The sequence below is a fragment of the Mchenga conophoros genome, linkage group LG5 (genome assembly GCF_057382185.1).
Source record: "Mchenga conophoros isolate Kocher_MC1m ecotype Shallow Benthic linkage group LG5, M_conophoros_male_GT1.1, whole genome shotgun sequence".
Classification (NCBI taxonomy): domain Eukaryota; kingdom Metazoa; phylum Chordata; class Actinopteri; order Cichliformes; family Cichlidae; genus Mchenga; species Mchenga conophoros.
In genome coordinates this window covers 27,429,316-27,456,285 of record NC_140530.1, presented here as the reverse complement: position 1 = coordinate 27,456,285, position 26,970 = coordinate 27,429,316, and the positions used below count along the sequence as shown (strand labels likewise).

The 26,970-nt window shown below is 40.1% G+C and overlaps 1 protein-coding gene across 1 annotated transcript; it reads left to right on the top strand.

Annotated features, from left to right (window-relative positions):
• The first annotated feature begins 1,631 nt into the window (after window positions 1–1,631).
• On the top strand, window positions 1,632–26,970 carry ywhaba (tyrosine 3-monooxygenase/tryptophan 5-monooxygenase activation protein, beta polypeptide a). The gene is made up of 7 exons (XM_085274671.1): window positions 1,632–1,767; window positions 10,017–10,177; window positions 12,355–12,495; window positions 17,879–18,002; window positions 18,098–18,261; window positions 19,599–19,694; window positions 23,970–26,970. Exons 2-7 carry the CDS (start codon window positions 10,025–10,027, stop codon window positions 24,024–24,026), a joined length of 735 nt encoding a protein of 244 aa, XP_085130797.1. The 5' UTR covers window positions 1,632–1,767; window positions 10,017–10,024; the 3' UTR covers window positions 24,027–26,970.

Below are 26,970 nucleotides of genomic sequence, written 5' to 3'. Positions count from 1 at the left end.
GCTTTGGGCATCTTAACATGGGACTGTGTGGGTATTAATAGAGAAACTGTAGTTCAGCTTGGTAGTCTGTTGGTCATTCGTGGGAAGCTAAAAATTGCCTGTCAACCTGCATAAAGCATCAGTTGTCAGATGGGGGCATAGTGCTCAATATGTATGCTCACTGGGATAGTCTTACATGTGCTGATGTTGGTCTGTTAGCAGTTCACGGAGAAGAGCAAAGTTACAATTGTTGTTATAATTGTTAACAAACATGTTCATCAAATAATACAAGCAGTAAACGATAATAACAGAATATAAAAATAATACGCTCCATATAATACTTCAATCTGCAATAATTGCTATATATTCTATATAAACAATATATTATATAGAATATATAGTGATCTTGACATCTTGACATACTTCAATCTGCAATAATCACTATATTTTCTATATAATATATTGTTTATATATGCAGATTGAAGTATTATGTGGAGCCAAACTGTGCTTATAAAGCATTTATCAGATAACTTGAATGGCAACTTTAAGGGGTTAAAATAAGCTTTTTGAAAAAGATAAACTGGAATACTAAACCGTCGCTGATGTTACTTTACTTTATAACCATTACTTCAAAAAATTAATCACCTCTCATTTCTACCAATGTTGCTTTTTCAAATGCAATGTTGTTTATTATTCCAAGTAAATTATAGTGAATTTGTTTTTTTTGTTTTTTTTAATAGTTTTGTTTGATACAGTTAAAGTGTATATTGGTCCAGTTAATCTTGAGATCCTTTCCATGGTTGTTAACAGAATTCTTCCAAAAACTGAATTATTCCTTTGAAATCAGCTATTCAATTTTTTGGGATTATTTTGTAAAATAGAATAACTGTTACTGTTTGCTCTATCAATTTTATTTTTACCGATAGTGGAATTAAGGTTTGCTTTTAATCATGGAATCTCACTTATTTTTCAAATTTAAATGTCGACCCAATATGTCTGAAAAAAAAACTGATATGGCTTATAAAGATTTGGATATCTGATCAGAAATGATTAAAAACAATGCTGTATTATCTGCTAACTATGAGAAAAATAACCTGATTTGAATGCGTGTGGCTATTAACAGAACTGTATTTTGTGGAACTTGTGCATTGGTTTCATTTTTCAGTTTCACCTTCCTTGGGTTTGATGGGCCATATGTTGATCCTTTGAGACAGTTTATTGACTGGTGATAGAGGTTAAGCCATCAATGAATGAATGAAGAAGATATTGAAGACATATAGCCTTCATCTTGACATTTTTTATATATATTGCGGATAAAATATATAGTAAAAGTAGATGAACAGTATACCTGATGATCTACTGCTGTGTGGGTGGTGTACTGAAAGAAACAGGACTCCTTGTTACAAAGTATAAATGCTTGAAAATAATAAAAATAAATAAATAAATCAGTGTAACCCACACAGAGCTGTGTCAGCTGACACGACGGCGAACTCAGATACGACAGCAGCAGCCTCAGGGAGACAGTTGCCACGGAGACCGACGCACGTCATCCTGTAGCGGTTGCCATGGCCCTCCTGACGTCAAAGCCCCTCGCAAGATGCTTAGGAAACCCCCTGGCGCGGTTGCCGTGGATACTGGCGGGGGGAGGGGTGGGGTTAAGAGGAAGCGGAAGTGTCAGAGCAGGCGGAAGTGGTACTGCCCTGAATACCCTGAGCAGCGAGCGGAGGACGGCTTGACAAACTCACATCGTTGAGAGAATAAAATCGGGATTCCTAGTACATCTTAAATGTGAGTTCACCAGCATATTACTCGATTATCGTCTTATAGACAGTGTAAACACAGTCTTTCGTGGAGAGGAGCAGTCCGAGTGGTAGCCCCATTGCCTGCCTCTGCGGCGGAAGGTGCCTATTGTGGTCTGGGGCTGGGGGCGAGGGTTTAGGCCGAGAATGTGGCCGGATAACGAGAAATAATCCATAAAACACATATGAGCGGTTGCCTCTGCTCTCTATGCAGTTATTATACCACTGATCTTTAATTTTGAAGGCCCAGAATGAGATAGATGCATGCGCGATCCGCGGTCCCGTGAAAGGGGGGGAAGCGGCACCAAGTTTGGCCATTTTGACAGCTTAGCAACCCCAGCCGTCGCGAGAGCTCAGACATTTTAGCAGTCAGTGCTAGCTACATGGCGCCGCGGCTAGCGACAAACTAAACCGCAGACGCTATCTGCCATATGACGATCGTAATATCTGGCCTCATTATTCGCAGCATGGACTGGAAAAGACATCGCGATTATGGATTGTCTTTAAACGAACTCCGTCATGCCGTAGTGAAACGATATGGAAGCTAACCCACCCTCCATATTCCTTGGGAGTCTCCCCTCAAATTCGACTTAATTTCAAGATCTTTCGATTTTATGTAGCTCGATTAGGATAGTGAAGACATAGAACTAATTAAACATTAAACTACGTAGATTATTTGGCTACCGGTTTTGGTGTAACCTCGTCGGCGTTCAGACTGAACTGGGTCAGATCCCCTTAGCGGGCTAGGCTAACCATTAAAGCCAGTAAGCAGCCGTACTGTTTAGCTTCCATGCTAGCTGGCGGTAATCTAGCTCTCCATCTTAAAATTCCGCAGGGGAATGCGACAAGGAGGGCGTAACTGCTAGCAGGCCGACTCAGCGCTGTTACCTCAGTATTCGTGCCCCGAGGCCGTTTTTAAAAACGTCCGTGTCAGACTCTTTTTGTCGAGATTATGGATTTTACTCGGTTGGGCGTGTGTCGGTCCAAAGCTGAAGATGGTGTCCCTCGATTTTTTTTATTTTTTATTTTTTTAACGATAATTGTTTAGCTAGGTGGTTCAATAACAGCACGGCAAATGCAAAGCACGTTGGTCGTGTGCCAGACGATTGTAGCTTGGACTGAGTTGGATCAATGTCAAGCCGATGTGTAGCTCGCTATGGCGGTAAAGCAATGCGTCATTAATGCGCTTGTAATCGCGACCAGCGGCATTTTACCTAATGCTAAGTGCTAACTCGTGCTAATATGTCATAACACAGCTGTGTGAATTACGATGCACGATAGACCTGGCAATTAAATTGAGGCGGAGCCCCGTTTTAGTGTTTGTAGGTAATGCAAGCCATTACATAATATCTATCCTTTGTATATATAAAAAATAATAATAATGACACGCCTTGTTAGGTAGGAGTATCGTTTCTACACACAATCAAACAGTAATGAACCATGTTTGACACACCTGGTACAGAAATGATCCTCACATCTTCCTAAACAAGAACAAAAATTGTCCTATTTTTTATATTATTTTTAATTAATTGGTTTTAATAAAATGTCTATAATATCAGACATTGTATCCAGTTCCCATGACAATCGCTACAAAACCCAAGTTGTTTTCAGAACCCTACATTCTTAACAGAATCAAATCATTTCAATGTTATATCTTAAATTCTACTATTAGTATTTTAGTTTTATCAGTGTTATTGGAGAGTACAGTGAAGATTAAACAGGAGTGGAGGAAGACATCAGCAAAGGGTCTTGGATTGGACACGAACCTGGGTCCTGGGATATGGTTGCCTGCTCAAACCACTGAGCAAAACTGGTGTCTTGAATCAAATTTTGATGAATTATGAAGTTAACATTACTTTTGTTAATATGCATTATGTTCGAAACACATTAAACAAAATAATAGCCAGGAACCAATACTGCAGTCTGTGTCCTGGTGTCTCATCAAAAAAATAAAGTTGCTTTCCTGTGGTGCGTGTTAATACAAGTACATCAGCATCTGGCACCTGAATAGGAGATTTGGTAATGATAGGTGGTGGTGGTGGGGGACTTCACCCTGCCAAACACTGTCACCACCTAAATCATGTGTTTCTGTGACCACCATCAGTGATGAACATTAATTCATCAGTTTTATATATCAATTATGATTTTGGTTTTGTGATAATTAGGATAAAAAAAAAAATTCTGCTATGAGGCTCTTGTTTTGTCTTTTATTATAAATCAAAAACAAGTTTGACCTTGTTTGCTTTTTGCCCCACCCTAAAACCCTAAAATCACTGTTTAGATCAAATTCAGCCAAGAAGACTTTGGGTGACCATCGAGATGATATGAAAGTTCTAAAACGTTTGTGCAGGTGAACCTTTTGTTGTATGCAGGGTTTGACTCTCTAAACTTGTAAGCTTTTGCCAGCATGCTATCGAATTGTCGGTTTGTCATCGACTTCAACTCGCCGTCGCTCCACAAACCATGAAAGTCCTCAGAATCCACTGCAGCCTTGGCTACCTCTTCCTGTGTACAATCTCAGGCGTGTAGACACTACAGCCTGGAGGTGACTGGTGTTCAGCTTCCCACGAGATGATCCTGTGTCCCTGACATTGTTAACCTTTTTATAAAAATTATAATTATATTTAAAGTTGCACAAATCCTGTTATAAATGAATGATTTCTGTTATAAATAACTATTAGACAATTAAGATTATAGTAAGAGTATAGTTAACTCAAATATTCATGATTATTATGTTTTGCCTTAATACGGCAACCCTGTCAGGACCCACTCTGCAAAATGTTGCAGCTCCTTTGGCTTAACTTTTGAATGCCATTTGAATACATATTTTTATTAAAAACATTCAAAGTTTTTTGTATGGATTTCACACTTAAAACACCAGTCGTCATATATTCTGATGTTGGTTAAAGTGGGATTTGCCAATGTAAAACAATTATACAATTATATTACCCATGTGTCAGCCTCGACAAAACGCTGGTGAATCTAGAGGGATCACATTTTTCCTTCAACAAGTGTCCTGATAATGGACTGAATGGGTTTCTGAATTTATAATGATCATAATGGTCTCACTTTTTTTTTTTTTTTTTTTTTTTTTTTTGGAAAACTAATGGAACTGTGCTCAGCATCAGCAGATAATTGATTTCTGCTTGTTAGCCTTTGAATTGGCGCTCGATACGTGCTGTTGGTGCGCTCCCTGTCAAGAGGCCTTTAATTACTCAGCAGAAGAATAGGAGTGGCCGTTTAGTTGTGAATGAATAGCTGAAGGTTTGTTAGATTTGTCCGCTCTCCTGCTGTGACGTTTAGAGGTACTCATTCTTTTCATATTTTCACAGTAGTTGTTGTAAAGATAAGAATCTGGTATTGAATTTTCTTTTAAATCATCCCTATAGATTATATTATACATTTCCTAGATACTGTATTTAGGCTTTAAGTGTGTTTTTTGGCAGATGCCTTTCATTTATTAACAAATACCAATTTTCAGACTGGCAGTTATGATTGCTTACAACTAAAATACAAGTGTTAGCGCCTCACGCTAGTCATTTTTTAAAATATTATTATTTATTACAGTTTGTAAGTTTAATAGGAAACAAATTGACTTACTGTTTGGTTGACTAATAAACATAAAATACCTTTTTTTTTTTTTTTTTTTTTTTTTAAATTATTTTTTTTTCCTGGAATCTGAGCTCCATTCAACAAAAAAAAATGCTAACAAAAACCAAAAATGCTTCCTTATGCATAATTGTTTGTGCTTATTCTTAAACATAAACAATTAAAATGACTGAGTGTGCAAAGAAATCTGCATATTGATCGGAGTGAATTAAATTAGGGAAAGCGTTAAAGCAACTAAACCACTTAAATGTAGAAGTAAAAGAGGGCTATTTGTTTCCACAAATGCCTCAGCACCCTCTGGTGGCAGTGAGGTAAACTGTTACATGTTTTTAATATCATAGATTAAGATTTGAAAAAAGTACACAGAATGTTGCCCCAACTGGGTTATTTTCTTTCTTTCTTGCTATTTTTTTTTTTTTTTTTATATAAAGAAAATACTTATTAGTAGAAGACAACCTCAAGTGTCCTTTGCTGTGACAACACACTGTTCTTAAAACAATGTCATTCCTCATGTGAAAAGAGAACTAGTAAGGCAGGCTACCTGGAACTTTGAAGGCGCTACTTGTTTAGATTGCTGAGATAGCTTCTGTGTACACAGTGTCCTCTATTGTCATGTGCTTTACCAGTCGCAGTTCAGCAGTAGGGTTGGCCTGAAGAAGTGAGAGTCACTGCTGGGGAAAAAACCAAAATGACATAATACCTTGTACCACTGGAAGAACTGCTAAAATCACTGTACCAAAAATGTCTGTATTTTATGGCTTAATTCTAAAGCTAATAGACATTTTTGGACACATTTGCATATATATGGCCAAAGAATTCTCAAGAATTATTTTTTTTTTTCTTTTGGTTACACATTTCAAAACTAACTAGAAAAAGCCAGTTAAAATAAATGAGAAATACTATACCTAGGCATTTATCAAAGGAGGAAAGATTTAAGATTAAACAACATATTTTTGTATGTGACTATGTGAACCTGTTGGAGAATAGCGGTTAATTTAAAGGTTAAATCTGAGTTAAATGTTTTCAGTCAATGAGGTTTGAACCAGGTGTGGGGGCCCAGTTTTGCGTCAGTAATGAGCGTCTTTCAAAGTCTGATCTTCACAACATATTATTGGAAGGATATATAATTCCCCGTACAAGATGCATGTAGCCTCGATGTCACCCAGCAGTCAGTGAAGCCTTGAGCTAAGCGTTTTTGAAACCAAATCTTGGGATCGAGGGGTAGATGTGAAATTGGTTGCGTGACCTTTTCATGAATCACAAGGTAGGCGAGCTCTAAGGTGCCCTGCCTTGTCTTCCTTTTTGACACCAGTGGGGATGGTAATTTGCAAAATTGATATTATCCTGTTTTAGAATGGTCTTGTAGCTAGTGATTGAGAATCTAAACTCATCGGGAAAGTTTTTATTGAAGTCACTGATCTGGCAAGCTGAAAGGTCAGTTACCCATGAGCGTGTACACAACTGGACTTCTTTTTGCAGCTGGACCAGTCGCCTCCTGCTGGTCATTAGAAGGAATTCAGGTTAAAGGAACTTTATCTTTGGGTGCTTTTTTTCAAACCCAGGATTTATATTTATATATTCCATAAGATTATTATAAAAAGAAATCGAGCATCGTTAGAAGTACTCTGATTGTTAGGAGCATGAGACACTGAGTTTAATAGACGTCAGAAACGAACAAAGACTAGCTTCTAGTCTACCAAAGTCGTCGTCTTGTTTTGTTCACCAGAAGACTTCACCAGAAGAAAGCTGAACAACAATGCTTTGCACTTTTCCTCATTGGGATGCATTGAGGAAGCTACTTCTGCCCAAAAACTGCTCTGTTGCTGTCTAAGAGTTTGCTAAAGCCCCCGTGGATGAACCACAAAGACTTGTTTTTTTTATTTCTTTTTTTTGTTTAGGTTTTTTTTTTTTTTTTTGACTATTGAGAGACAGAGAAGAAGGAACATAAAAACGTAACCTGTAAAAGTAGGGCTGCCACAAACGATTATTTTGATAGTCGACTAGTCACCTATTATTTTTGCGATTAGTCGACTAATCAGATCATGCGTCTATTGGACGTAAAACGTACAGCTTATTGCACCAGCAGCATCTGCTCTTATATAACTATCATTAGCTTACAGCTTGAACTGTTTAAGGTATGTGCTAACTAAAAATAAAGACAAGATGATAGTTTATTAAACTTTTAATGAAATTTGCAGATTGTCTCGAAATTTAATAAACTCGGCCGTCTGTTCTTTCTATGTAAAATGACAGGACACTGGACTAAATTCTCTATCATTTCACACTTCTGTTTAATCAGTTCTCTGTTTGACATTTATTCAGCTGTGTAAAAACTTGTGTAACGTTAGTCTCAGCCAAACCAATTTACTGAGGAACAAATAAAACTCTGAAAAAGCCAAACAATAACATTTTTAAATTATCTGAGCAACTTATATATCACGTTTAACCTGAAGTGAAAGACCTCGGGGGTTTGAAAATGATGTGCCGGGAGTTCGCTGTTCTCGCCGGCTCTAGTGAGCCTCTAGCTATCGAGCTGGTGGATAACAGACGTCTCCGAAAAAGTCGGAGCACCTTTGCAAATATGTGATGTCTTGATAAACCGAGCAGAAGTTTGCACAGCTACATTCTCGCCTGAAAATATGTTAACAGTTTATTTTGTGACCCAGAAAGAGTAATAAGAGTAATATTAAAACTAAGCAGCTGCCGCCATTGTTGAAAACTGGAATTGGCTGAGCCGTGCTATGAATTCTGGGATAGGTTGGGCCACGAAGGATAAACCCGACCCATCCTTCAAATCTGGGGACGCATTTGGGGGAGTCTTCGAATTTGGACAGGCTTCGCCGCGTCGCTGTAATGTAATTGGCCTACAAATGCGGCCTCCGAAGGATGCGGCCGCTAAATTAAATCCTAATGGAACAATGAGTTTTCAATTGGAACAGAGGAATCTGAGGAAATCTGTCCACAAACAGGAAGTGGGTCTTCCAGCAGGACCACCCCCAAAGCACAAGGTATCCTATGCCCTCCCCCTCCAAAAAAAAAAAGTCAGAGCTGTTGTGTTAAGTATTTGAAGCATACAGTTAGTGTATGGAAACCCACTAACAACCCAGCATTGGCGCTACTTTACACAGGAATGTCTTTTTTACCGCACAAAAACGGGTGTTACTCGTGAAATGGAACTGTCTTGGGAGAATTGCTTTTGACCAGAAGAAAGAATTCAAAAATATGTCCACGCACACTTAAAACAAATCTCCTAGAATGGTAATCTCTATCTGATGAATAAACTGTGGCAGTTACCAGAAAATTACTAACCACAGAAACATGCCACAGTTTGAGAATGTTGGGGAGAAATAGGATCTGTGCTGATTTGAAATGTTGATCGACAGTTCCAGACTGAAATCGGTGCCAAAACTGTGTCGACTAGAAGTCGACTCGACAGGCCGAATTGTTGACAGCAAGGCCTAATTGTATCTTCAGTGAGTCATTGTTGGAAAAACACATGAAAAAGTCCAAGTGAGTGCTAAAAATGTTTTATAGGCACCAGATCTAAAGATACTTTACAACCTGCTCTTTAATTTAAAATCTGAGCAGTTGACATAAAAGCCAGTGTTAAGCAGAAAACAGCTCAGAATAACCGAATAAATTCAGATGTCTGTTTTTGTGGCCTGCTTTCATCTTTGATATTGAATTAATGACAGTAATTCTCTTATTAGACTAGAACTTGGTTCAGAATGAATTTGAAACCATTTTAATGATGTGTTAATGACATCAGATCTGTCAAAAAATAACTTGTAAATCTCAGATTTGGTTTTATTTATGGTGGGAAATGTGAGAGAAGTACAGTAAATAAAAGTCCTCTGCTTGTGGCATTTATCATAGCTCATATTTTCTTTGCCCTCCATAGGGAAACCCTCTTTCACAGCGAGGTGAGAGGTCAGGTAAGCTCCAAGGATGCTAAAACTGAAAAGAGAGGTAGTTTTGAATTTCCCTCTGGTAGATAACTGCTGACGGAGCTAAAACTGTAGCAGCTAAGGCTGCTTTGTGTATAAATGTGTTTGTACATTTTACTGTTGCCGTGATGGTGTAGTCGTGTTTTCATTAGCAGTTTAAATGTGTAATGGTTAAGTGCTTAAAGCTCATTGTGGCAAATCCAAAGTGTGATGGTGTAGATATAAAAGGCGATGATGTGGCCTACTTAGACCTACAGATTCATCTGGAGAGTAGAGCAGCCCTCGGGGATGAAATAACGGGGAGCAGCCATTTCGCTGCAATTGAGGTTTTGACATTTTATGAGACATTTTATTAAGTCTTTGCCAGTATATCCAACACTCTCGTATGTGACGTTAGGATGCGCTAAGTGCGATGATGTGGATTCTCTTTGCTAGTGGGTTGACCAGCTTTTTACACGTTCCTGTTTTCTTGCAAAGTGGCACCTGCAAGTGCAGTATTCTAGCTATCACATCTGCTATTTCTTTCAGCTTCTTCGATATGTTCTGCTCTTATTAAAAGCGCTGATTTCCACACCTGTTTCTCACAAGCTCTCTATCTCTGTATAGTTTCGCTGCCCATTTCTGGTCATAGATGAAGAGCTGCAGCGGTGAAGTCCTAACTCTGGTCTCCTTCTTCTTGCAGTCTAAAAGATGGATAAGAGCGACCTGGTGCAGAAAGCCAAGCTGGCAGAGCAGGCCGAGCGCTATGACGACATGGCGGCTGCCATGAAGGCTGTGACAGAGCAGGGCGCAGAGCTCAGCAACGAGGAGCGCAACCTGCTCTCTGTCGCCTACAAGAACGTGGTATGCTATCAGTCTTATCATTTGTGCGTGGGTCGTTTTGATATTCTTCTTCTCCCCGCAAACCTGTAGATCCGTGACTCCCAAAGTGTCGGCCACGGTCCCCTGGTGAGCTGTGAAAGTATTACGGGTGGGCCGTGAGAGGTCATTTACAATGAGTATACTATTATAAATTCAGCTAACTGAAAGGTTGATATGATTTTGCTCTTATTATTGATAGGAAAATGTCACTTTAAAAATAGCTTTATTTTTTTGGATCCCCCTTATTATTACAGAGGTTGCAAACCTGCCACTGCCCATCATCAGTGGTGACCTGTGATTTCAATGAAAAGCTAGATGACTATAGGAATGATTAATGGTTTTCCTTTTTATCCTTATCACTTATCTATGCTGGATAAGCATAGGAAATTGAGAATTTAACAGTGTATATGCTGAGATTTGTTTTCACTGGCAACACTGTTGGATTACAAGTATATTTGATCTGCTCCTGCTCTGCAGTGAAAATGAAAATTAATATTTTGTCAAAATTCTTCAAAATTTGATCTTTTGATAGTAAAGGTTTGTAGCTAAAAGCCCAGATGTACTCCTGACCATGAGGCTTGTTCACTTCAAATTTCAATTTTTATTTATTTTTTTGTTATTTATTCTCCTACGACTCACAGTTCAAATAATAGCCTTGGTCTTTCCAAGTTATATGATATATGGTGTTGAGTAATCACCAAAATACTGTACTGACCAAATTAATTGTGATTGTAACTGCGATATTCAAAACTAAAATGCCGATAATAATGGATTAATTTGACAGATTGTATCATTTTCTGGAGACATTACACTCGTAGTGTTAATGAATTCTTTTGAAGTAAAAATCTGTCATCTTTTGCAAAAGGAACCATAAAATTCTGTGTTATGACTTTATAGAGGAGTCTCTTTGTTCTCATGTTTAGTTTGTCACCACAGCACATTATACAAGGAAAGTGTTCTTTGACCCCATATGATCTTAAAAGCAGAAAGAGCGCTTTCACAGCTCAGCGATAACAATACATTTATAGCACCTATGTCAGCTATAAACGAGTCCCTCCCTTCAGTCCTCTGTTTTTAAATCATTCTCAGAGATTTATTTGGAAACCTTTACTGTAAAAGTTTTGGGTGGCCGAATATTTTTGAAGTTCAGCATAGCCATAGTGTAGTCCATCTTGGCACGAATCAGTCACTAAAATGCCAACTCGTTCAGCTCTAAGACTGTTCTTAGCTGTGCATTTTACATTTAGTGGTTTTTATTTTTTTTCTGTAAAGATTTTGAAGTTTGAAGCACAAATTATGTAAGAACAGCCCGAGGCTTTCCTGCACTGCCGCTCTGTTTATCATTGGGGTTTTTCTTAAAGCTTGCCTGCACCAAGTAGTACACAGTTCAGTTGATTTTGCCTGCTTCAACAGCAACTGCAGCAAAGTGGATAGTATATATGTGTTTAGTTCGGACGTAGGAAATAAAACACTGCAGTTCAGACGGGTTTCGTCTGGTTTTGCAGTTAATTTTGTGAACTGTTATTCAGTGACAGACTTGGAAAAAAGATATTAATTAATAAAACGATACAAGACAATGAAGGTGGGATAAATGGAAATGAAAAGCAAAAAAGAAAAAGCAGTATTATTAGCATTATTCATCTAATTTATTTTCAGTAATCTCATTTCAGCTCATCAGTTTTGATGCTGTGATTAAAAAGACTTGTGATTTCTAACATTTTAGAATGACATTAATGACTTTGTGCCCTGATGATTTGTTGCAGCTGTTGATGTCCAACTATGTACCAAAACTATCCAAAATCAACCCTGAATATTTGCATTTTTAATCATGGTTACTCAGATGCCCGCATCAGTTGATGGGCAATCAGCATCTGCTTCAGATTCAGCATACTCTGTGCAGATATCAGCCTGTGCTGCAGCCTGATAGTCACTTCTTCAGAAGAGCAAATACACGCCACAATGTGCAGATTGAAACCCAACATATCAAGAAAATGCACAGGCATCTGTTATGTATGGTAATGCTTTAATCAAAGGTGCATTGTGGCCCCGAATAAACCTTAGATATACTTAAATTCATTCTCATTTAGTTGTAGATCAGATGCAGTAAGATGCTGTTTTTTAATGTGACTCCTTCTGGTTTGCATTGTCTTTGCTAATAGGTGGGGGCACGCCGTTCATCCTGGCGCGTCATCTCCAGCATCGAGCAGAAGACGGAGGGGAACGAGAAGAAACAGCAGATGGCCCGTGATTACCGCGTGAAGATCGAGGGTGAACTTCAAGAAATCTGCAATGACGTGCTGGTATGAACAAGAGTGGGGCAGAGAGGAGGAGGGGGGGGACGAGGAGTTGTGAAGGAACAGTGAAAGAAAGGAGAAAATGGATGGTTGTGATGATAGAAGGAACGGCAATACTTAAGAGAAGGCAGAAGATGGTGAAGGAAGGCACACTGTAGTTGATCCCTTCTGGCTGTCACATGGTGCTACTTGTGGAGATGGTACCGGTAATAACGTAGCTGGCAGCTGTTGAGAGAGCTGCCAAACAAAGCTTTAATTTTCTTCTCGGTTTTTTGCTTTGCTGCCCCACTTGGCACGTTTGATTAATTTTATTTGTGTTCACTTTTCTATAGAAGAAGCTGTGCACGCGCACGTGTGCTCCAAAGGGGGGATGGTGTGGGCAGATTAAGCTGTGTATTACCCCCCCATTGTTCTTAAGATGACACAGCTTGCCCATTTAGCAGTGCTGTTAATACTGCAGTGCCAAGTGACAGTAACCGTGCGTACTCCCAGCAAATTAATATTGAGCGGTAACCCCATTGACTAGACACCCTTCTTGAATCTCACATGGACTTTGTTCTTGCACAAGATTATTTTTATGATCTTGTGTGAAAAAGTTATGCATAAATGTTTAGCCAGGCAGCTTCATATCAGTTACTGCGTGTTTCTTTCTTCTGAAACTCTTGACCACTGCGCAAAGACATCATGGTCCTGCACAATCCCAGGGAGCTATGCAAAGTGTTTCTCAGATAAAGTACTTGCAAGTAATCGTGGTAAAATGCCTTATGAACGTTCACGACAAGAATGAAGGTCATTAGTGTGCTAATTTAATGCTGTACGGTTGTGCCACATCATATCGTACATGATAATACCGGTACAAATTTTTACGTGACATAAAAAGGCTATATAGCACTATCATTGCTATAACAATGCCTTGAGTTTACAGTCCCTCGAGTTCAACGACGAGACAAGCCCAAGCATGTCTAAAAGCAAGAGTTGTGTATCAGTTTCTGATGATGCTTTTTTTTAAGGTACTACATGTACTTTTTACCACTTCCAGCAAACCACCACACTTTGCCAAGTATGGAGGAAATGTTTCGCCACTTGAGGCAAAATTCCGTCAAGCTAAATATTCAAACAGTTATGTGATACTTCAAATTTCCAGGGAAAACACTAACTGCTTACTTTTGTGCTTACATTTGACTTATGCTGTATCATTGGATGTAATGCTGTGTCACTACTAGTGCACTTGAATACTGCCCGTTTCAGTAGAGTCACTCTTCCAATGAGCAAGTGTGCTTTTATACAGCAGTTACCTGTATATGTTAGGGGTGCAACGATACAGAAAATTCACGGTTCGGTTCGATACTTTGGTGTCACGGTTCGATTTTTTTTCGATACAAAAAATGTTCATGCCTTTTTAGTCATTTATTAAAATTATAAATATATATTTTAATTCAAAAGTACAGTTTTTAAATGTAATGTTGCTGAAACAAATATAAATATCTGATTGAGAAATCACTCATCTTTGGAAAAGAGAGTTTATTACAGAGAAATGGCTCTTTCCAAAATAAAAGCTATACTATACGCTTCTTCTGGGCTATATTCTCAGCAGCATATTAAACATATCAGGTCCCCATAAGGAGAATCATGTGCTAACGGCTGTCTAAATGACTCGGGTAAAGTTTGTAGCGTGCGTGCTTGTTGTTTTTGTCTGCTTCCGCTTGTCTTTGCACTAGGATGATGTCGGTGTAAATGTGCAGTCATATTCGTTGTGTTCCCACTAGTGCTGTCAGCGTTAATCTGAAATGACGTTAACGCCACAACACGGCAAATCTCCGTTAACGAGCTACCGCGGATCACCCCGTGCGTGGGGCTGGATGGCGTCAACACCTTAACCAGCAAACTGCACTAACGCAGTAGTTCCCACCAATGTAATTGAGCATTGCGTGGCACATCCGACATACTCTTTTACTTTTGTCCATGGCGCGCTTACCTTCAGGGTCATACTTCACACGAAGACTAAAATAGTTCCAAACGCCAGATCTGAATGAGGGTGGGGGAGGTTCAATTTGCCATGTTGCAACGAGCTTAGCTTCTGTCTTGCTAGTTTGTGCTGCGCTCAGTGGATCTGCGCTCGACAGTGCAGCCTAGGCGGATAAGTCGAACGCAGATCCACTGAGCTCTCAACACAGACAGCATCGTCAGATGAAAAGTTGATAAAATAAATAAAATTTTTTAGTATTGTTCGATACATATGCGTACTGAACCGAAAGCACTGTATTGAACGGTTCGATATCGATACATGTATCGTTGCACCCCTAGTATACATGCAGGAAATCTTCCTCGTGATAATGTCAATGAATACAATTACCGAATTCTGGGTCATTTTGGTTCAAAACCATCAAGCTGAACGATGTGAATCAGTTGAACGACAGTCCATATGGTGCCTGTAAAAGAGCAAACACAGAAGATACTTTTGGCTGCTCCCAGCAGGTAGCTCCACATGTTTGATTTGGCAGTTTTTACACTGGATGCCCTTCCTGATGTAACACCAGAGGGATTTGTTTCCTCCCAGCATCTTTTACTTTTTAGGCAAACGAACTGGAATAACATTTATTAATTTATCTATTTTTTTCAAATTACGGCTTGTCCCACTTCTTAAATATAATTTATAACAACCAAAGAGCATATAATAACAAAAGTGACCTGTGAAATTGTACCAAACAGAATCAACCCAATATACTGGGTATAAGCCAACTGCTGATGTTGTTTCAGCAGCCCAGAGTGAGTTATGTTTCCATCACACTCCAACCTCATAATTTATTGTTAGTGCAGACTTCAGATAAAGGATGGCTGAAGGAAAATACAGTAATTGTGTCTGAACCTGAAGTGACCTCATAGGCTTCAAGTATCCTCATTTGTTTTCATTTTCAAACACTTGGAACGTTAATACTTTTGCCTCAACTGGAAAGTACTTTCGGTGAAGCTTCCTGTATAAATAAAGGCCTTACTCAGCTGTTCAAGTGTCACTTTAAAGGAGCTGTTAAAGTGTTGTGAGAAATTACAGTTGTTTTTTGTTTTTAAACACTTGTAGCAATAAATATGACTTAGGCCTCACTGTCAGGTCCTGACAAGGCTAGAACATAAATTGCTCAAGGTCAAAGCAGCTCAAATTTTTTAGCGCATGAGCAGACTTCTAATAATATCTTCAAGGTCAAACCATCTTCAAGCCTCCGCAGTGATGTGGTGCTGTAGGAATGATGGGAGAAAAGGATGGGTAGAGACATGCTGTCCTTAAAGCAGCAGGAAGCTTGGAAGGGGAGAGCTTTGATGCATCCACGGGATGGAAAAATATGTCAGTAACCCTGACCTAGAACAGCGTACCAGTGGATCATCATATCGCATCATATTGGCTCTCCAAGAGTAGTGTTTTGTTGTAAGCTGAAATATGAATTCTGCATTTTAAAATTAGGTGTATTTGTTGCTAAAATAAAACGTAGGTAACCTGATTTAGCAACTGCTGTGGGGAGTGGACGGGCGTGCTGCAAACTTGAAATGCGGAATAGACGGAGCACTCGCTAACCTTGTGCAAAGTCATCAATAGCCAAAGGCTTGCCAAAAATTACATGTTGTTCTTCATTTTGTTTTTGATGCTGAACTTATCCACAGTCACTGCTCAGTTTTAGTTGGAGCGCCAGAAGAAAAACACTTACTGGAAAATCAGCTTATTTATTTATTTTTTTTAAATTCAGTTTTGTGACTTTTTTTTTCCTTTTACAGGAACTACTTAAAAGAGGCAAATCATTCTTTAGTTGCTCTGTCATCTCGAAGTTATCAGCTCAGGATCACATGTAGGCATTTCCTCGCTGTATTCGCTCAGAAGTCAAAGCGCCGAGTGCAAGTGACTAAAGTTAAAATGGCTACCGCCCCTATATCATGTCTACATGACATTCCCAGGACAGGTTACTGGAGTCAGCAGATTAAAACAGAATCATTGTAATCACTGAAACAAAGCTGACCTCAGTGAGGAAGAGGCTCTGGGGTAAAGTGAGAGCTGATCACATGGTCAGAGTAAAACCCTTCTTTAAACGATCAGATGAGGACAGCAACAGCGGTATGAACCGTGACACACATGCTTGAAGTTGGTGTCACCCCGGCAGCAAACCTGGCTTTCTCTTCTTTTCAGACAAAGAACACATTAATAAGCAGGTGGCCCAAGGCACTGGGACACGGCTTTATTTCTTTCGCACAGAGGAGTCTTATATATGTGATAATACAGAAAACACAATTAATTACACCCACCATGCCCATATCTAGCTCCACTTTTTTTTTTCTCATGCTTTAGTAGAATGGCTTCGCAGGATTTCCAGCTCAAAATAATCCCCATCCGTGTTACCCTCATTTCATCCTCTTCTTTTTGACTCCAGCTGGTCTAGCTCTCCTCCTCCTGATTCTGATTGGCTTCTCCTCATAAATAGGTTTGAACATCAGGTGGGCGGGGCTTCTGTACTCACTACCAGAGTGGTGGCGATCGTATGAGGGTGGGAGATTGCCGCTTTTATTGAGATCACACAGAGGCGAGAGGAAAAAACCGAAGTGAAGTTGAGCATTTGGCTCACATGATTACTTGTCCAAACACTGACCTCATCATGGAAACTTTGAGCACTTTGAACATTCGCATTTGTAGCAGTACAGTATATGACAGCTAGTGGGGAAAAACATCATAGCTCAGTAATATACCATGCATATTAAGGAATAGCAGTGTTCTTAAAATAAATCTACTGGATAAAAATGAGCGAAAGTACGGGTGTTGAGAGAAGTAGACCTTTTGATGTATTCAGACAAGTCAAACTTTTTAAAGGCTTTACAGTTTTCAAACATTAGCAGTAATTTTTAACTAAAAAGAGAAGCTGTCTTCAACAGAAAATCTATCTACACACACACCTGGAATGGTGGGATCAGCAGAAGCACAGGTAGCCATCAGGAAATGGTCAGATACAGTTACCAGTAATCCTGCATTTGAAAGGTGTGGATGGGGGTAGTGAATTTCTAAAGCTATTCAGCTATTCGACAAGCACGTGTAAAGAAGCGTCTGGCAGCTTGATGCTGTTAGTGATTGCCAAAGGACTGCCTCCATCCATTATTTAAATGTGTAGGATGGGAGAGTCAATTAAATGAGCGTAATTGAGGTTCGGGTGTTTACTCTTTAGCTGTTGGTAATGGTGTTTGTATTCATCACATGTTTGGCTTTAGCAAAGGCCGTAATGCAAATAGACTGAGAAATATTAGCAAAACCCTCTGTGTTCAAGGTGTTTGTTTACTTTCCACTCGTGTGTCTTTATGTAATACTCAACCTGTAATGTCTAAGTGCAAAATGGAAAAAAAACTTGTCATCTGTCTGTTTCAGAGCCTGCTCGACAAATTCCTCATTCCCAACGCATCTCAAGCGGAGAGCAAGGTGTTCTACCTCAAAATGAAAGGAGACTACTTTAGATACCTGTCAGAGGTGGCCTCTGGGGACTCAAAGAAGAGTAAGTAGTCTGAACGAACCTCTGATATATTTAAATGGGAAAGATTGTTTACCTTTTCACACAGCACGTGATAACTGGTCATTTGTGTTGTGAAGATACGGTGGAGAACTCTCAGATGGCCTACCAGGATGCCTTCGACATCAGCAAGAAGGAAATGCAGCCAACACACCCCATCCGGCTGGGCCTAGCCCTCAACTTCTCCGTCTTCTACTACGAAATCCTCAACTCGCCCGAGCAGGCCTGCTCTTTGGCTAAGCAGGTTGGTCTTTAACACTTTATTTACTCATGTACGATGGCTGAATTTGCATTTTTGCCGTTTTTATTGAAATGCAGATTAGACAGGTGGTCCTTCCTCCACTGAACAGTCTGTCATTTAACAGTCATAAGACACATGGAGTCTCACCAGCTCCTGAGCTCTTCCTCCCAGACAAATACAGCCATTTACTGCTAAAACCAAATTTTGCTCTATATACCACTGTTATTTTGAAAACTAATAATCAGGATGCAGTTGAAATGCAGATTATCAGCTGATTTAATTCACAGTTGAAGAATTGGGGGCTAAAATATGGAACCAATGACTCCATCAGCACTGGGTTTCCTCTTTTATGATCCTTTTCGGGCCTTTACTCTCAGTCAGCCATTTACACAGTATTCCCCTTCTTTCTCCTGAGTTGCTTTTGAAGTATGCTTTGGGTCATTGTCCACCCATTGTGTATTGCTTAGCACACAACAGTCAAACTTTGCTGCATTGGGCTGAATCTGAGCAGAAGGTCTAGCGTCCAAGTGTGCGATCGTTCAGAATGTGGATTCTTCTCTTTCCGCCTGTGGTACAGGTTATCTCTGCTTCACTCGTCTGCACTCTTCCAGAACTTGCCTGGCTTTTTTAGGTTTGCTTGGGTCGGACTGACACAATTTAATCAAACGCTGAGCATGAGGCTCCATGCAGACGCCCACAGCAGACTTCAAGTGAACTTTAAATAACAAAAACAACCACTCGTCCACGATATCTGCGGCTGGGTGTGTGCTTCCTGTACTCTACAGGGCAATGGTCTACAAACCTCTGTATTTTCTCCTTTGTGGTCTTTTCCTTATTTTTTTGACTGGGATAATGAAATGTCTACCTTCTGGAGAGTTTTCTATAGTTGGCTTTTTGGTATGAAAGGTGTTTTTTGCTATTGAAATGATTGAAACGATCCTGTGATCATCCACCATGGTTGTGATCAGTTTCTTTACATTTGTGTCCCAGCTATCTTTCAGTGGATTTGTTTATTTTGACAGCTGCTGGTTCATAGCAACAGCTTCCAAATATCACAATTGGCAACTGCAGATGTTTTACTTGCTTAATGGATCAAAGAAGCATCAGAGAAATGGCTCACACCTGTCCATGAAACACCGTTGAGTCAAGTTCAATTTGGTCCAGTGCGATTTATTGGAGCTAATATTAAAGAGCTGTCCTCAATTTGGATATGCTATATCTTTCATATAGCTGTAACTCATACATGTTTTTTTTGGGGGGTTTTTTGTTTTGTTTTTTAAGCTTGTCTCAGTGAAAACAAGTTTTCAGAAGGAAATTAACCAGTGAACTTCTCCCTGCAGGCTTTCGATGAGGCAATCGCCGAGCTCGACACCTTGAACGAGGACTCGTACAAAGACAGCACGCTGATCATGCAGCTACTAAGGGACAACCTCACTGTGAGTATACCTGTGAACAGGTGTCGTTACTGAAACTCGATGAGTTTCAGGATTAGAATTAGAAATAATTAAAGGTCTCTTAGAGGAGAGTGGCACAACTTGTAATTGTTGAGTGTAAAACATAAATGCGATGTGATTCACAGACACTGTTATATCGGGTTTCCTGTTGGGTATGGTTGGGACAAAACTCTGCTAAAGCTCAAGAATGCAAATCAGAGTTCACATCAGTGTTTCAACTCCAGCTGCCATTAAATCCTGTTTCACATTTTTTTTTTATGTGTTGGCCAACAACCGAGCACACAGCACCGATATGCAGCTTGCAGCCACTTGCCAAGGTTTTGCTCTACTCTCTTTTCTTCTGCCAGGATCCGATGGCGAAGAACAACAGTGTCGATGACTGATTCATCATATTACCATGATCACAGACTCACAGGCTGCATTAATTTAATGCTACCTGCCAGCAGGATACTGATGATTAGAAGAATATGTTGAGTGGAATTGTTTTTCATTCATATGCAGCAACGTTTACACATTGCTGACTGTTGCACATCAGCCAGCAAATTTAAGTCTTTAAGCTTGGCCGTCTAGAATCCACAAATAAAAATGCTGAAGTATATTTGTGTGCACAATACACATACTACAGCATTGCTTGTTCTCTTTTAAACTTATAAGAGTCACGCTTACCAGGGATGCACCAATCAAGTGTTTGTAGTTCCGATCTGATACGCTGGCTGGATCGCCTGCTACAGCCTCTTCCTCACAGTTAGGAAAACGGATAATTAACACTGGTATTGACTGTACCTCTTCTTATTTTTAACACGGAACCAGGCTCCCCTTGAACAAGTAAATTTACTAAGTTTTTGTTTGTTTGGTCTTTTTTTTTTTTTTTTTTAATTTAAATTGAGCAAATGAATAAATGAGACCAAGCCACAGGATAAATAGAGGAGCATAGAGCTGGTTGGATGAATTGGCTCTCTATCACAGATATCCGGTCCAGTTTTTGTGTTTGTATCTGATCAGTGCATCGCTAATCCGGCATTTCTGCCCACTCTGTGTTTTAAGTGATATACCAATCAGCCACAACATTAAAACTACCTGCTACCTATTGTTTAGGGCTGCTTCGTGCCACTAAAACAACTCTGAACCATTGGAACATGGACATGAGGTTGTCCTGCGGTATCTGAGAGGTTGGCAGCTTATCCTCTGGGTCCTGTGGGTCGGGCGGTGGGGTCTCCGTAGATCCGGGTTTGTTCTAGTTCATCCTGAAGATGCTTAGTGGAACTGGACTCTCTCTTTGTCGTGTTCCTCGGGCAGTTTTTGCTGCTTCTTCTCCTTCTCCTCCTCTTGTCAGAGTACCCTTTCCATGAGAGGTGTGCTTGGTCTGCAGTAATATTTAGGTGGGTAAGTGCCTATCAGCGTCATTCTGAGATGAATGCCAGGACCCAAGGTTTTCCCAGAACAAGGATTAGTGGGAAATGAGACTTTGTGGCTTTAATATTGTGGCTGGTTAGTGTACAACCAAATTTTTATTTCAAAGGATTATTTTTAGGATTCAATAGTTGCAGAAATATCCAAAAATAATTGTAAATCTGCAATTGAAGGAAATGGGTTAAAAATAAAAGAAATAAACGATAAGGATGAGATCAAAATATATATGAAAACAAAATCAAATGGTGTCATGTATGTTGATCTGAGCTGTTATTTATTTATTTTATTTTTTCTTAAATACTGGGCCTTGGTTCAGACCACAGCTGTCGAACTCCAGGCCTCGAGGGTTGGTGTCCTGCAGGTTTTAGATGTGTCCTTGATCCAACACGGCTGATTCAAAAAGCTAAATTACCTCCTCAGTATGTCTTGAGGTTCTCCAGAAGCCTGGTAATGAACTAATCATTTGATTCAGGTGTGTTGACCCAGGGTGAGATCTAAAACCTGCAGGACACCAGCCCTCAAGGCCTGGAGGTCGACACCCCTGGTTCAGACCTTCAGTTCATTTTCTGTCTAAAACAAGCTGCTTTAGCTCCTCTCTTTAAGTTAAAGTTTTTCCAATTGTCTGCCCCATGCAAACAGAAGGTGAGCTTCTGTGTTACTAGCCAGAGATGGTTCAAGGTTCTTTATTTGTCACATGCATAGTTATACAAGTATAACACACAGTGAAATGTAGATGTGTGCCTCAGAGCAGTGTTTCCCAACCTTTTGAAGCCACGGCACATATTTGACATTACAAAAATCACACGGTACACCACCAAACAAAGATGCCACAGAAAGCATATTCATAATTTTCCCCGTGTACCAGGTATAGTGGACTTGGCTTGACATGTCCCCAGTATCCTTTTTTTTTTTTTTGGTTTTGTTTTGTGGACCACTACTCAGGCTATGGCCTTCATCTGGGCTAAATTTCCTCCAGGACCCGGGTACTTTCTCTTTTCAAATATTTATCTGTTGCTGTTAAGCGCTGCGTTCACAGCATGACTATTATGTCATTTGTTCTCCGTCGTCTTGTTTTGCTGGCAGTTGGCAACCCACTTAGGCTACGTTCACACTGGAGGCGAAAGCGCATCAAATCAGATTTTTTTTTTTTTTTGAGCCTATGCGACCCATATCCGATCATGCTATGACAGTGTGAACGGCACAAATCCGATATTTTCAAATCCGATTTGGGTCACTTTCGTATGTGGTACTGAATCCGATACATATCCGATGTTTTAGAAAGAGACTGCTGTTTGAACGGTCAAGTTGCATTAAATCCGTCTTTTACATCACTGACACAAGACAGACGCTAATTATCAGCACTGGAGAAGACATCACGAACGCTTCCTGGCCATCCAGTGTAGATGTCAGTGAAACTGTTGGGAAGACAACGTGAACATTTTATTTGTACTGTATAATCTGCAGATTCTGACAGAAATCTGCAACTATCCTTTGAAGCACCGCTCCTCTCTTAAACAGCAATAAGGATCATTATGAGGTTATTTACATTATTATGTAAATAACAAAATAACTTAAGCAAAAATTGGGAAACGTGAAGTCCGAAGTCTTTATATTAAGGGCCATCAGTCAAACAATACTGTTTGCTCTGGGTCTAAACAGAGCGCGTTGTGTGTTACATCTTCTTTCGCGCATGCGGGCCGCTTTGAGCGTTCACACTGGAGGACGTTTGCTGTCGCATTTTATTTGTAGTGTGAACGAGCAGACAAAAAAAATCGGATTTGATCAAAAAATCGGAATTGAGCATTAAGACCTGCAGTGTGAACGTATCCTTAGCAGATCGTTGTACTGCCCTCTAGAGGAAGAATGTAATTGTTCTGCCCGTTACTCACGCTGATCGCTTAGAGTACTAATCAGGTGGAACCAAATAATCTTCCACAGCACACCTCATCATTTTCAAGTGGTTGGGAAACACTGCCTCAGATGATCCGATAACGGGTATCCACTCTCTTCGACATCAGTACAGATCTCCAAGAGAACCACTCTGAGTGTTTATAGCAGCCTGGCGCCTGAGCTTTTTCTTTATAGGGATTACTCTTACATACCAAACTTCGTTATTTGAAACGCTGGCCATGTTTAATGAGAAGATTCACCATTTATATTTATCACAAAGGGAAAACCACCTCAAAGGTCACCCTTTAAGTTTGGGAGTGGCTCTTTCATTATCAATTGGTCATCAACTCGTTGCAGCTGGTGTTAGTGCATTTTTAAGCACCTCAAGTGTACTTGAATGAGCCCTAATACTGTGGTTCTTTCAAGAAGCTACAATTAAGTGTAATAATAGAACAATTCTTGGCAGCCACAAAACTCAGAAGTAAATGTTTTTGCCTTCAGTAAAGAATGCTGTTCTTTATGACTCTGTTTTTGCCCTTGAACTGTTATTATCATGAGGGGAGCTTGACACAGGGATTTCTAAAACCGTAATAATGACAAAAAGATTGCACTGAATAGATTCCTGCTCCTGAGCTGCACCGAATCAGGACTTGTACGTTTCCCCCTTGCAGATCTGTGTATTTATATGTAGCAGCTATTCTGCTGCAGTATATTCACTCCTGGTTGTTGAAAAGCTTTCTGGGAAGTGGAGTTGGAGTGAACTGGACTGGAGGAGAAATGGTGAAAATAAAAGCAGATGAAGATGGACTACCAAAAATATCTCGACAGCATCATGAAACACTTGTTAGAAATGCTCACGCTGAGTGTTTGAAGATGCTCAAACCTTCCTTTGTACCTCGCAGTCTGGAAGACGACACTGAAAGATGTCTCTCTCTCTCTTTCTCTCTCTCTCTGCAGCTGTGGACATCGGAAAACCAGGGAGATGAGGGTGAGGCCGGCGATGGAGAGAACTAGAGCACACTTCACTGTTAACCCATCCCCACACTCTTCTTCCTCTTCCTCCTCCTCCTTTTATCTCTCTTCCTCTTTCTTCTCTACTTCCTCCTCTTCGTACACATAAACGACCCGTTCATTCCCTCGTCCCACTTTTTCAGTCCCAGCCTCCCGACTTCCCTTCTGTATAACCAACAGCATGAATAGTACCTGCCCTTCAGACAAATATTAAAAACAGATATGAGAGGAGGACCCCCCCAGAAAACTACTCTTTCACCCCCACCATTTAATCCATCCCTGTCACCCTCCCTCGATCACGGCACTCCATTGCAGGCCAGCAACTAAAAACCACTGGCCAGTCTAGTCTTATAGCACGCGGGGAGGGTTTTTATCCAGAACCACCAAATAAATTAACGTCTCCTAGAGTCGACATTCGCCTCTTATCTTTCTTTCTTCATTCCACTCTTCCCCTCACTTCCTCCTTCCTAACATCTCAGTCCCTTCCCTCCTGACCCCCACTCCTCTCTCTAGCGAGTTAATGCATTTATATAGTTGTCCATTCCTTCTGTTTTGGCTTTTCTTAGTGTACTGGCAAAAAATGGCTGGTTTTATTCCACTTTAAACAAAAACAAACAAACAAAGGTTATTAAACTGTCCATTTATTTTCAACAAACACTGTGATTGCTTAGTTTTTCCTCCACCTTGCCACCAAGAGCCCTTGTTTGATGGCAAAATCGATATTGAGCTGGGATTGGGGGGGGTGGGAGTGGCGGGTTGGGGGGAGGGAGTGGGAGTGGGTTGTGTGTGTGTTTCGGGCAGCAGTGAAATTCTGCTGAGGTTTATACAGAAGGGTCCTCCTTACAAGGCTGTATTGTGACACTGACGAGTCTAAAGAGGGGGAAAAAACCCCAAATCAAAAGCGCCTCACCTGCCGCATAATCAAACACTCACCTGCTTTTGTTTCTCTATTTAACAATCCCTGCACTGGGCTTCAAAGAAAAATGATTTGGATAATGATTAAAAGCAAAAGCACATACATTCCACCTTCACGTTTGACTCAATTTAGGATATTTTCCACCGCAAAATGGGACGACCCCAACCCACCCTCCACCTGCTCCTGAAATCCACCTCCTGTCGGGTGCTGTTGAACATCGAGTACTACTGTCCCCCCCCTCGGTTATAAACATGTTCATTTATCTTTGCAAATGCTTGTTTTTTTTCTTTGTCTTTTTAATTACTTTTGTGTGTTTGTATAACAAATCAAACTAATCTTTGTGGTTTTTGGAGACTGTAAAATTGTAAAACATTTTTAGAGCTTAACTGTAAATCTGTCTTTTGGAAAACAGAACGGTTTTGTGGATCTTGTTCGTTGAACACATGCTTGCAGAGAACTTTTGAAGCCGTTGCAGTCAGCTGCTCTTTCACGCTTGGGCTTTTTTTTCCCTCTCCTTTCACCCAGTCACTTTTTTGTTTAGTTTTTTTGGTACTTATCCCCTCACACCATCCCCGTCCCAGACCCCTCGCTTCCCTCTGCGCCCTCCTCACTGCTTGCACGGGCAAGTTCAGACAAGTTCTAAGTTTCCACTTGCTGCTGAATAGTGTGATCAACCAGCAAGAATGCACGCTTTCATTTATCGCAGTACAAATCTGCTGCCGCAGAAATTGTGCACTCTGTGGACCGACACTTAAACTCACTGCTTCCTCATTTCTTACCTGATCGTTCCAGGTGAGCTGCAGAGGAAAAAAATATCAGTAAGATGGACCTAAAAATACAAATCGGACTTGATTGTGAAATTCTGCTAACAACATGCAAAAATATTTGGCCTTTTTAAGCTCGAAACTAAAATGAGACTTGTTAGAGATGTAAACAAAGGAAGCATTGTTTTTAAATGTCACCTGTGGTGCAGTTAGAGTCCACAACAGGTGCACGTGTGGGAGGGAGAACACGTAGTTCGGACCAGTTTTGCTAAGCATGCGTATATATGCCGAGGCAATCTAAAGATCTGTCCACTGCATCAAAAGGAGGCAACGCTCAATCAGCAACTTACGGTACATTTTCTAGCTCATTTTCCAATCTCACTCCTGGTTTTCTTTTCTGGCAAACGTTTCCTCCCAGTTTTTGCAGTCCAATATCAATATACTGTTCGCGCTCTGAAGCAAGGCAAACCCCCACAATTGACCCCCGTTTTTAGACTGAGATGTGATGAAATATAGGCGGACGTCAGCTAACCAGAAATCCTGTTTTTGTTTTGTTGGTAGCGCTGCCCCCCCGCCCCCCGCGCTCAGTGTCACAATAACCTTGTCATCAACCATCTCGACATTCCACTCTGTAGGTGTAGAGAAGTCATACGTCTCAATGTTTTTGTTTTACTTTACTTTGCTGGGGACACATGTTTTCATGCACTGATGTTTAAAAGGTTGGAAAAGCAGGAAAAAAAAAACAACCCAGTTCCTCCCTCCTGCCGCTCTTTTTCTCGTTAGCTGAACAAAAAGGCAGTTATTCTACGCTTTTTAAGGAAAAAAATGATCCCATGCAGTAGTGAATGTGGCACCGAGCCTGTCTGTATATCTGGTATCTGAAATCATTTTGTTTTTACTGACCAGTATTCTGCTTAAAATAAAAAAAAGGAAAAAAAAAAAATAACCCAAAAAATAACAACAACAAAAAAAGTTTGCTTCTGTGACGGTTTTATTGCTTAGCAGCGCACGTGGTTGTGAAAATTTAGAGTTAGCTTCAGGACACCTATAAAAATGAGAAAATGACAAAAAAAGAAGAAAAAAAAAAAAAAAAACACCCTTCGATACCCCCCCACCCCACACCCCTCCCTGGTTATTGACGTAATAATAGATTTGTGTATGTCTTTTAAAAAAAAAAAATTCCAACTCTAGTTTCACCTTACATGTTATAAACAGGACAAAATGTAAAAGACGATTTAAAGTGAAATAAAGGTTTTATCAGTTCGAA

Bases quoted from the DNA above. Each gene is read 5' to 3' on its own strand.
- ywhaba (XM_085274671.1), top strand. From the start codon at position 10,025: ATGGATAAGAGCGACCTGGTGCAGAAAGCCAAGCTGGCAGAGCAGGCC. The intron at 12,496-17,878 runs GTATGAACAAGA...TGTCTGTTTCAG, and splicing joins AAATCTGCAATGACGTGCTG to AGCCTGCTCGACAAATTCCT. The intron at 19,695-23,969 runs GTGAGTATACCT...CTCTCTCTGCAG, and splicing joins TACTAAGGGACAACCTCACT to CTGTGGACATCGGAAAACCA.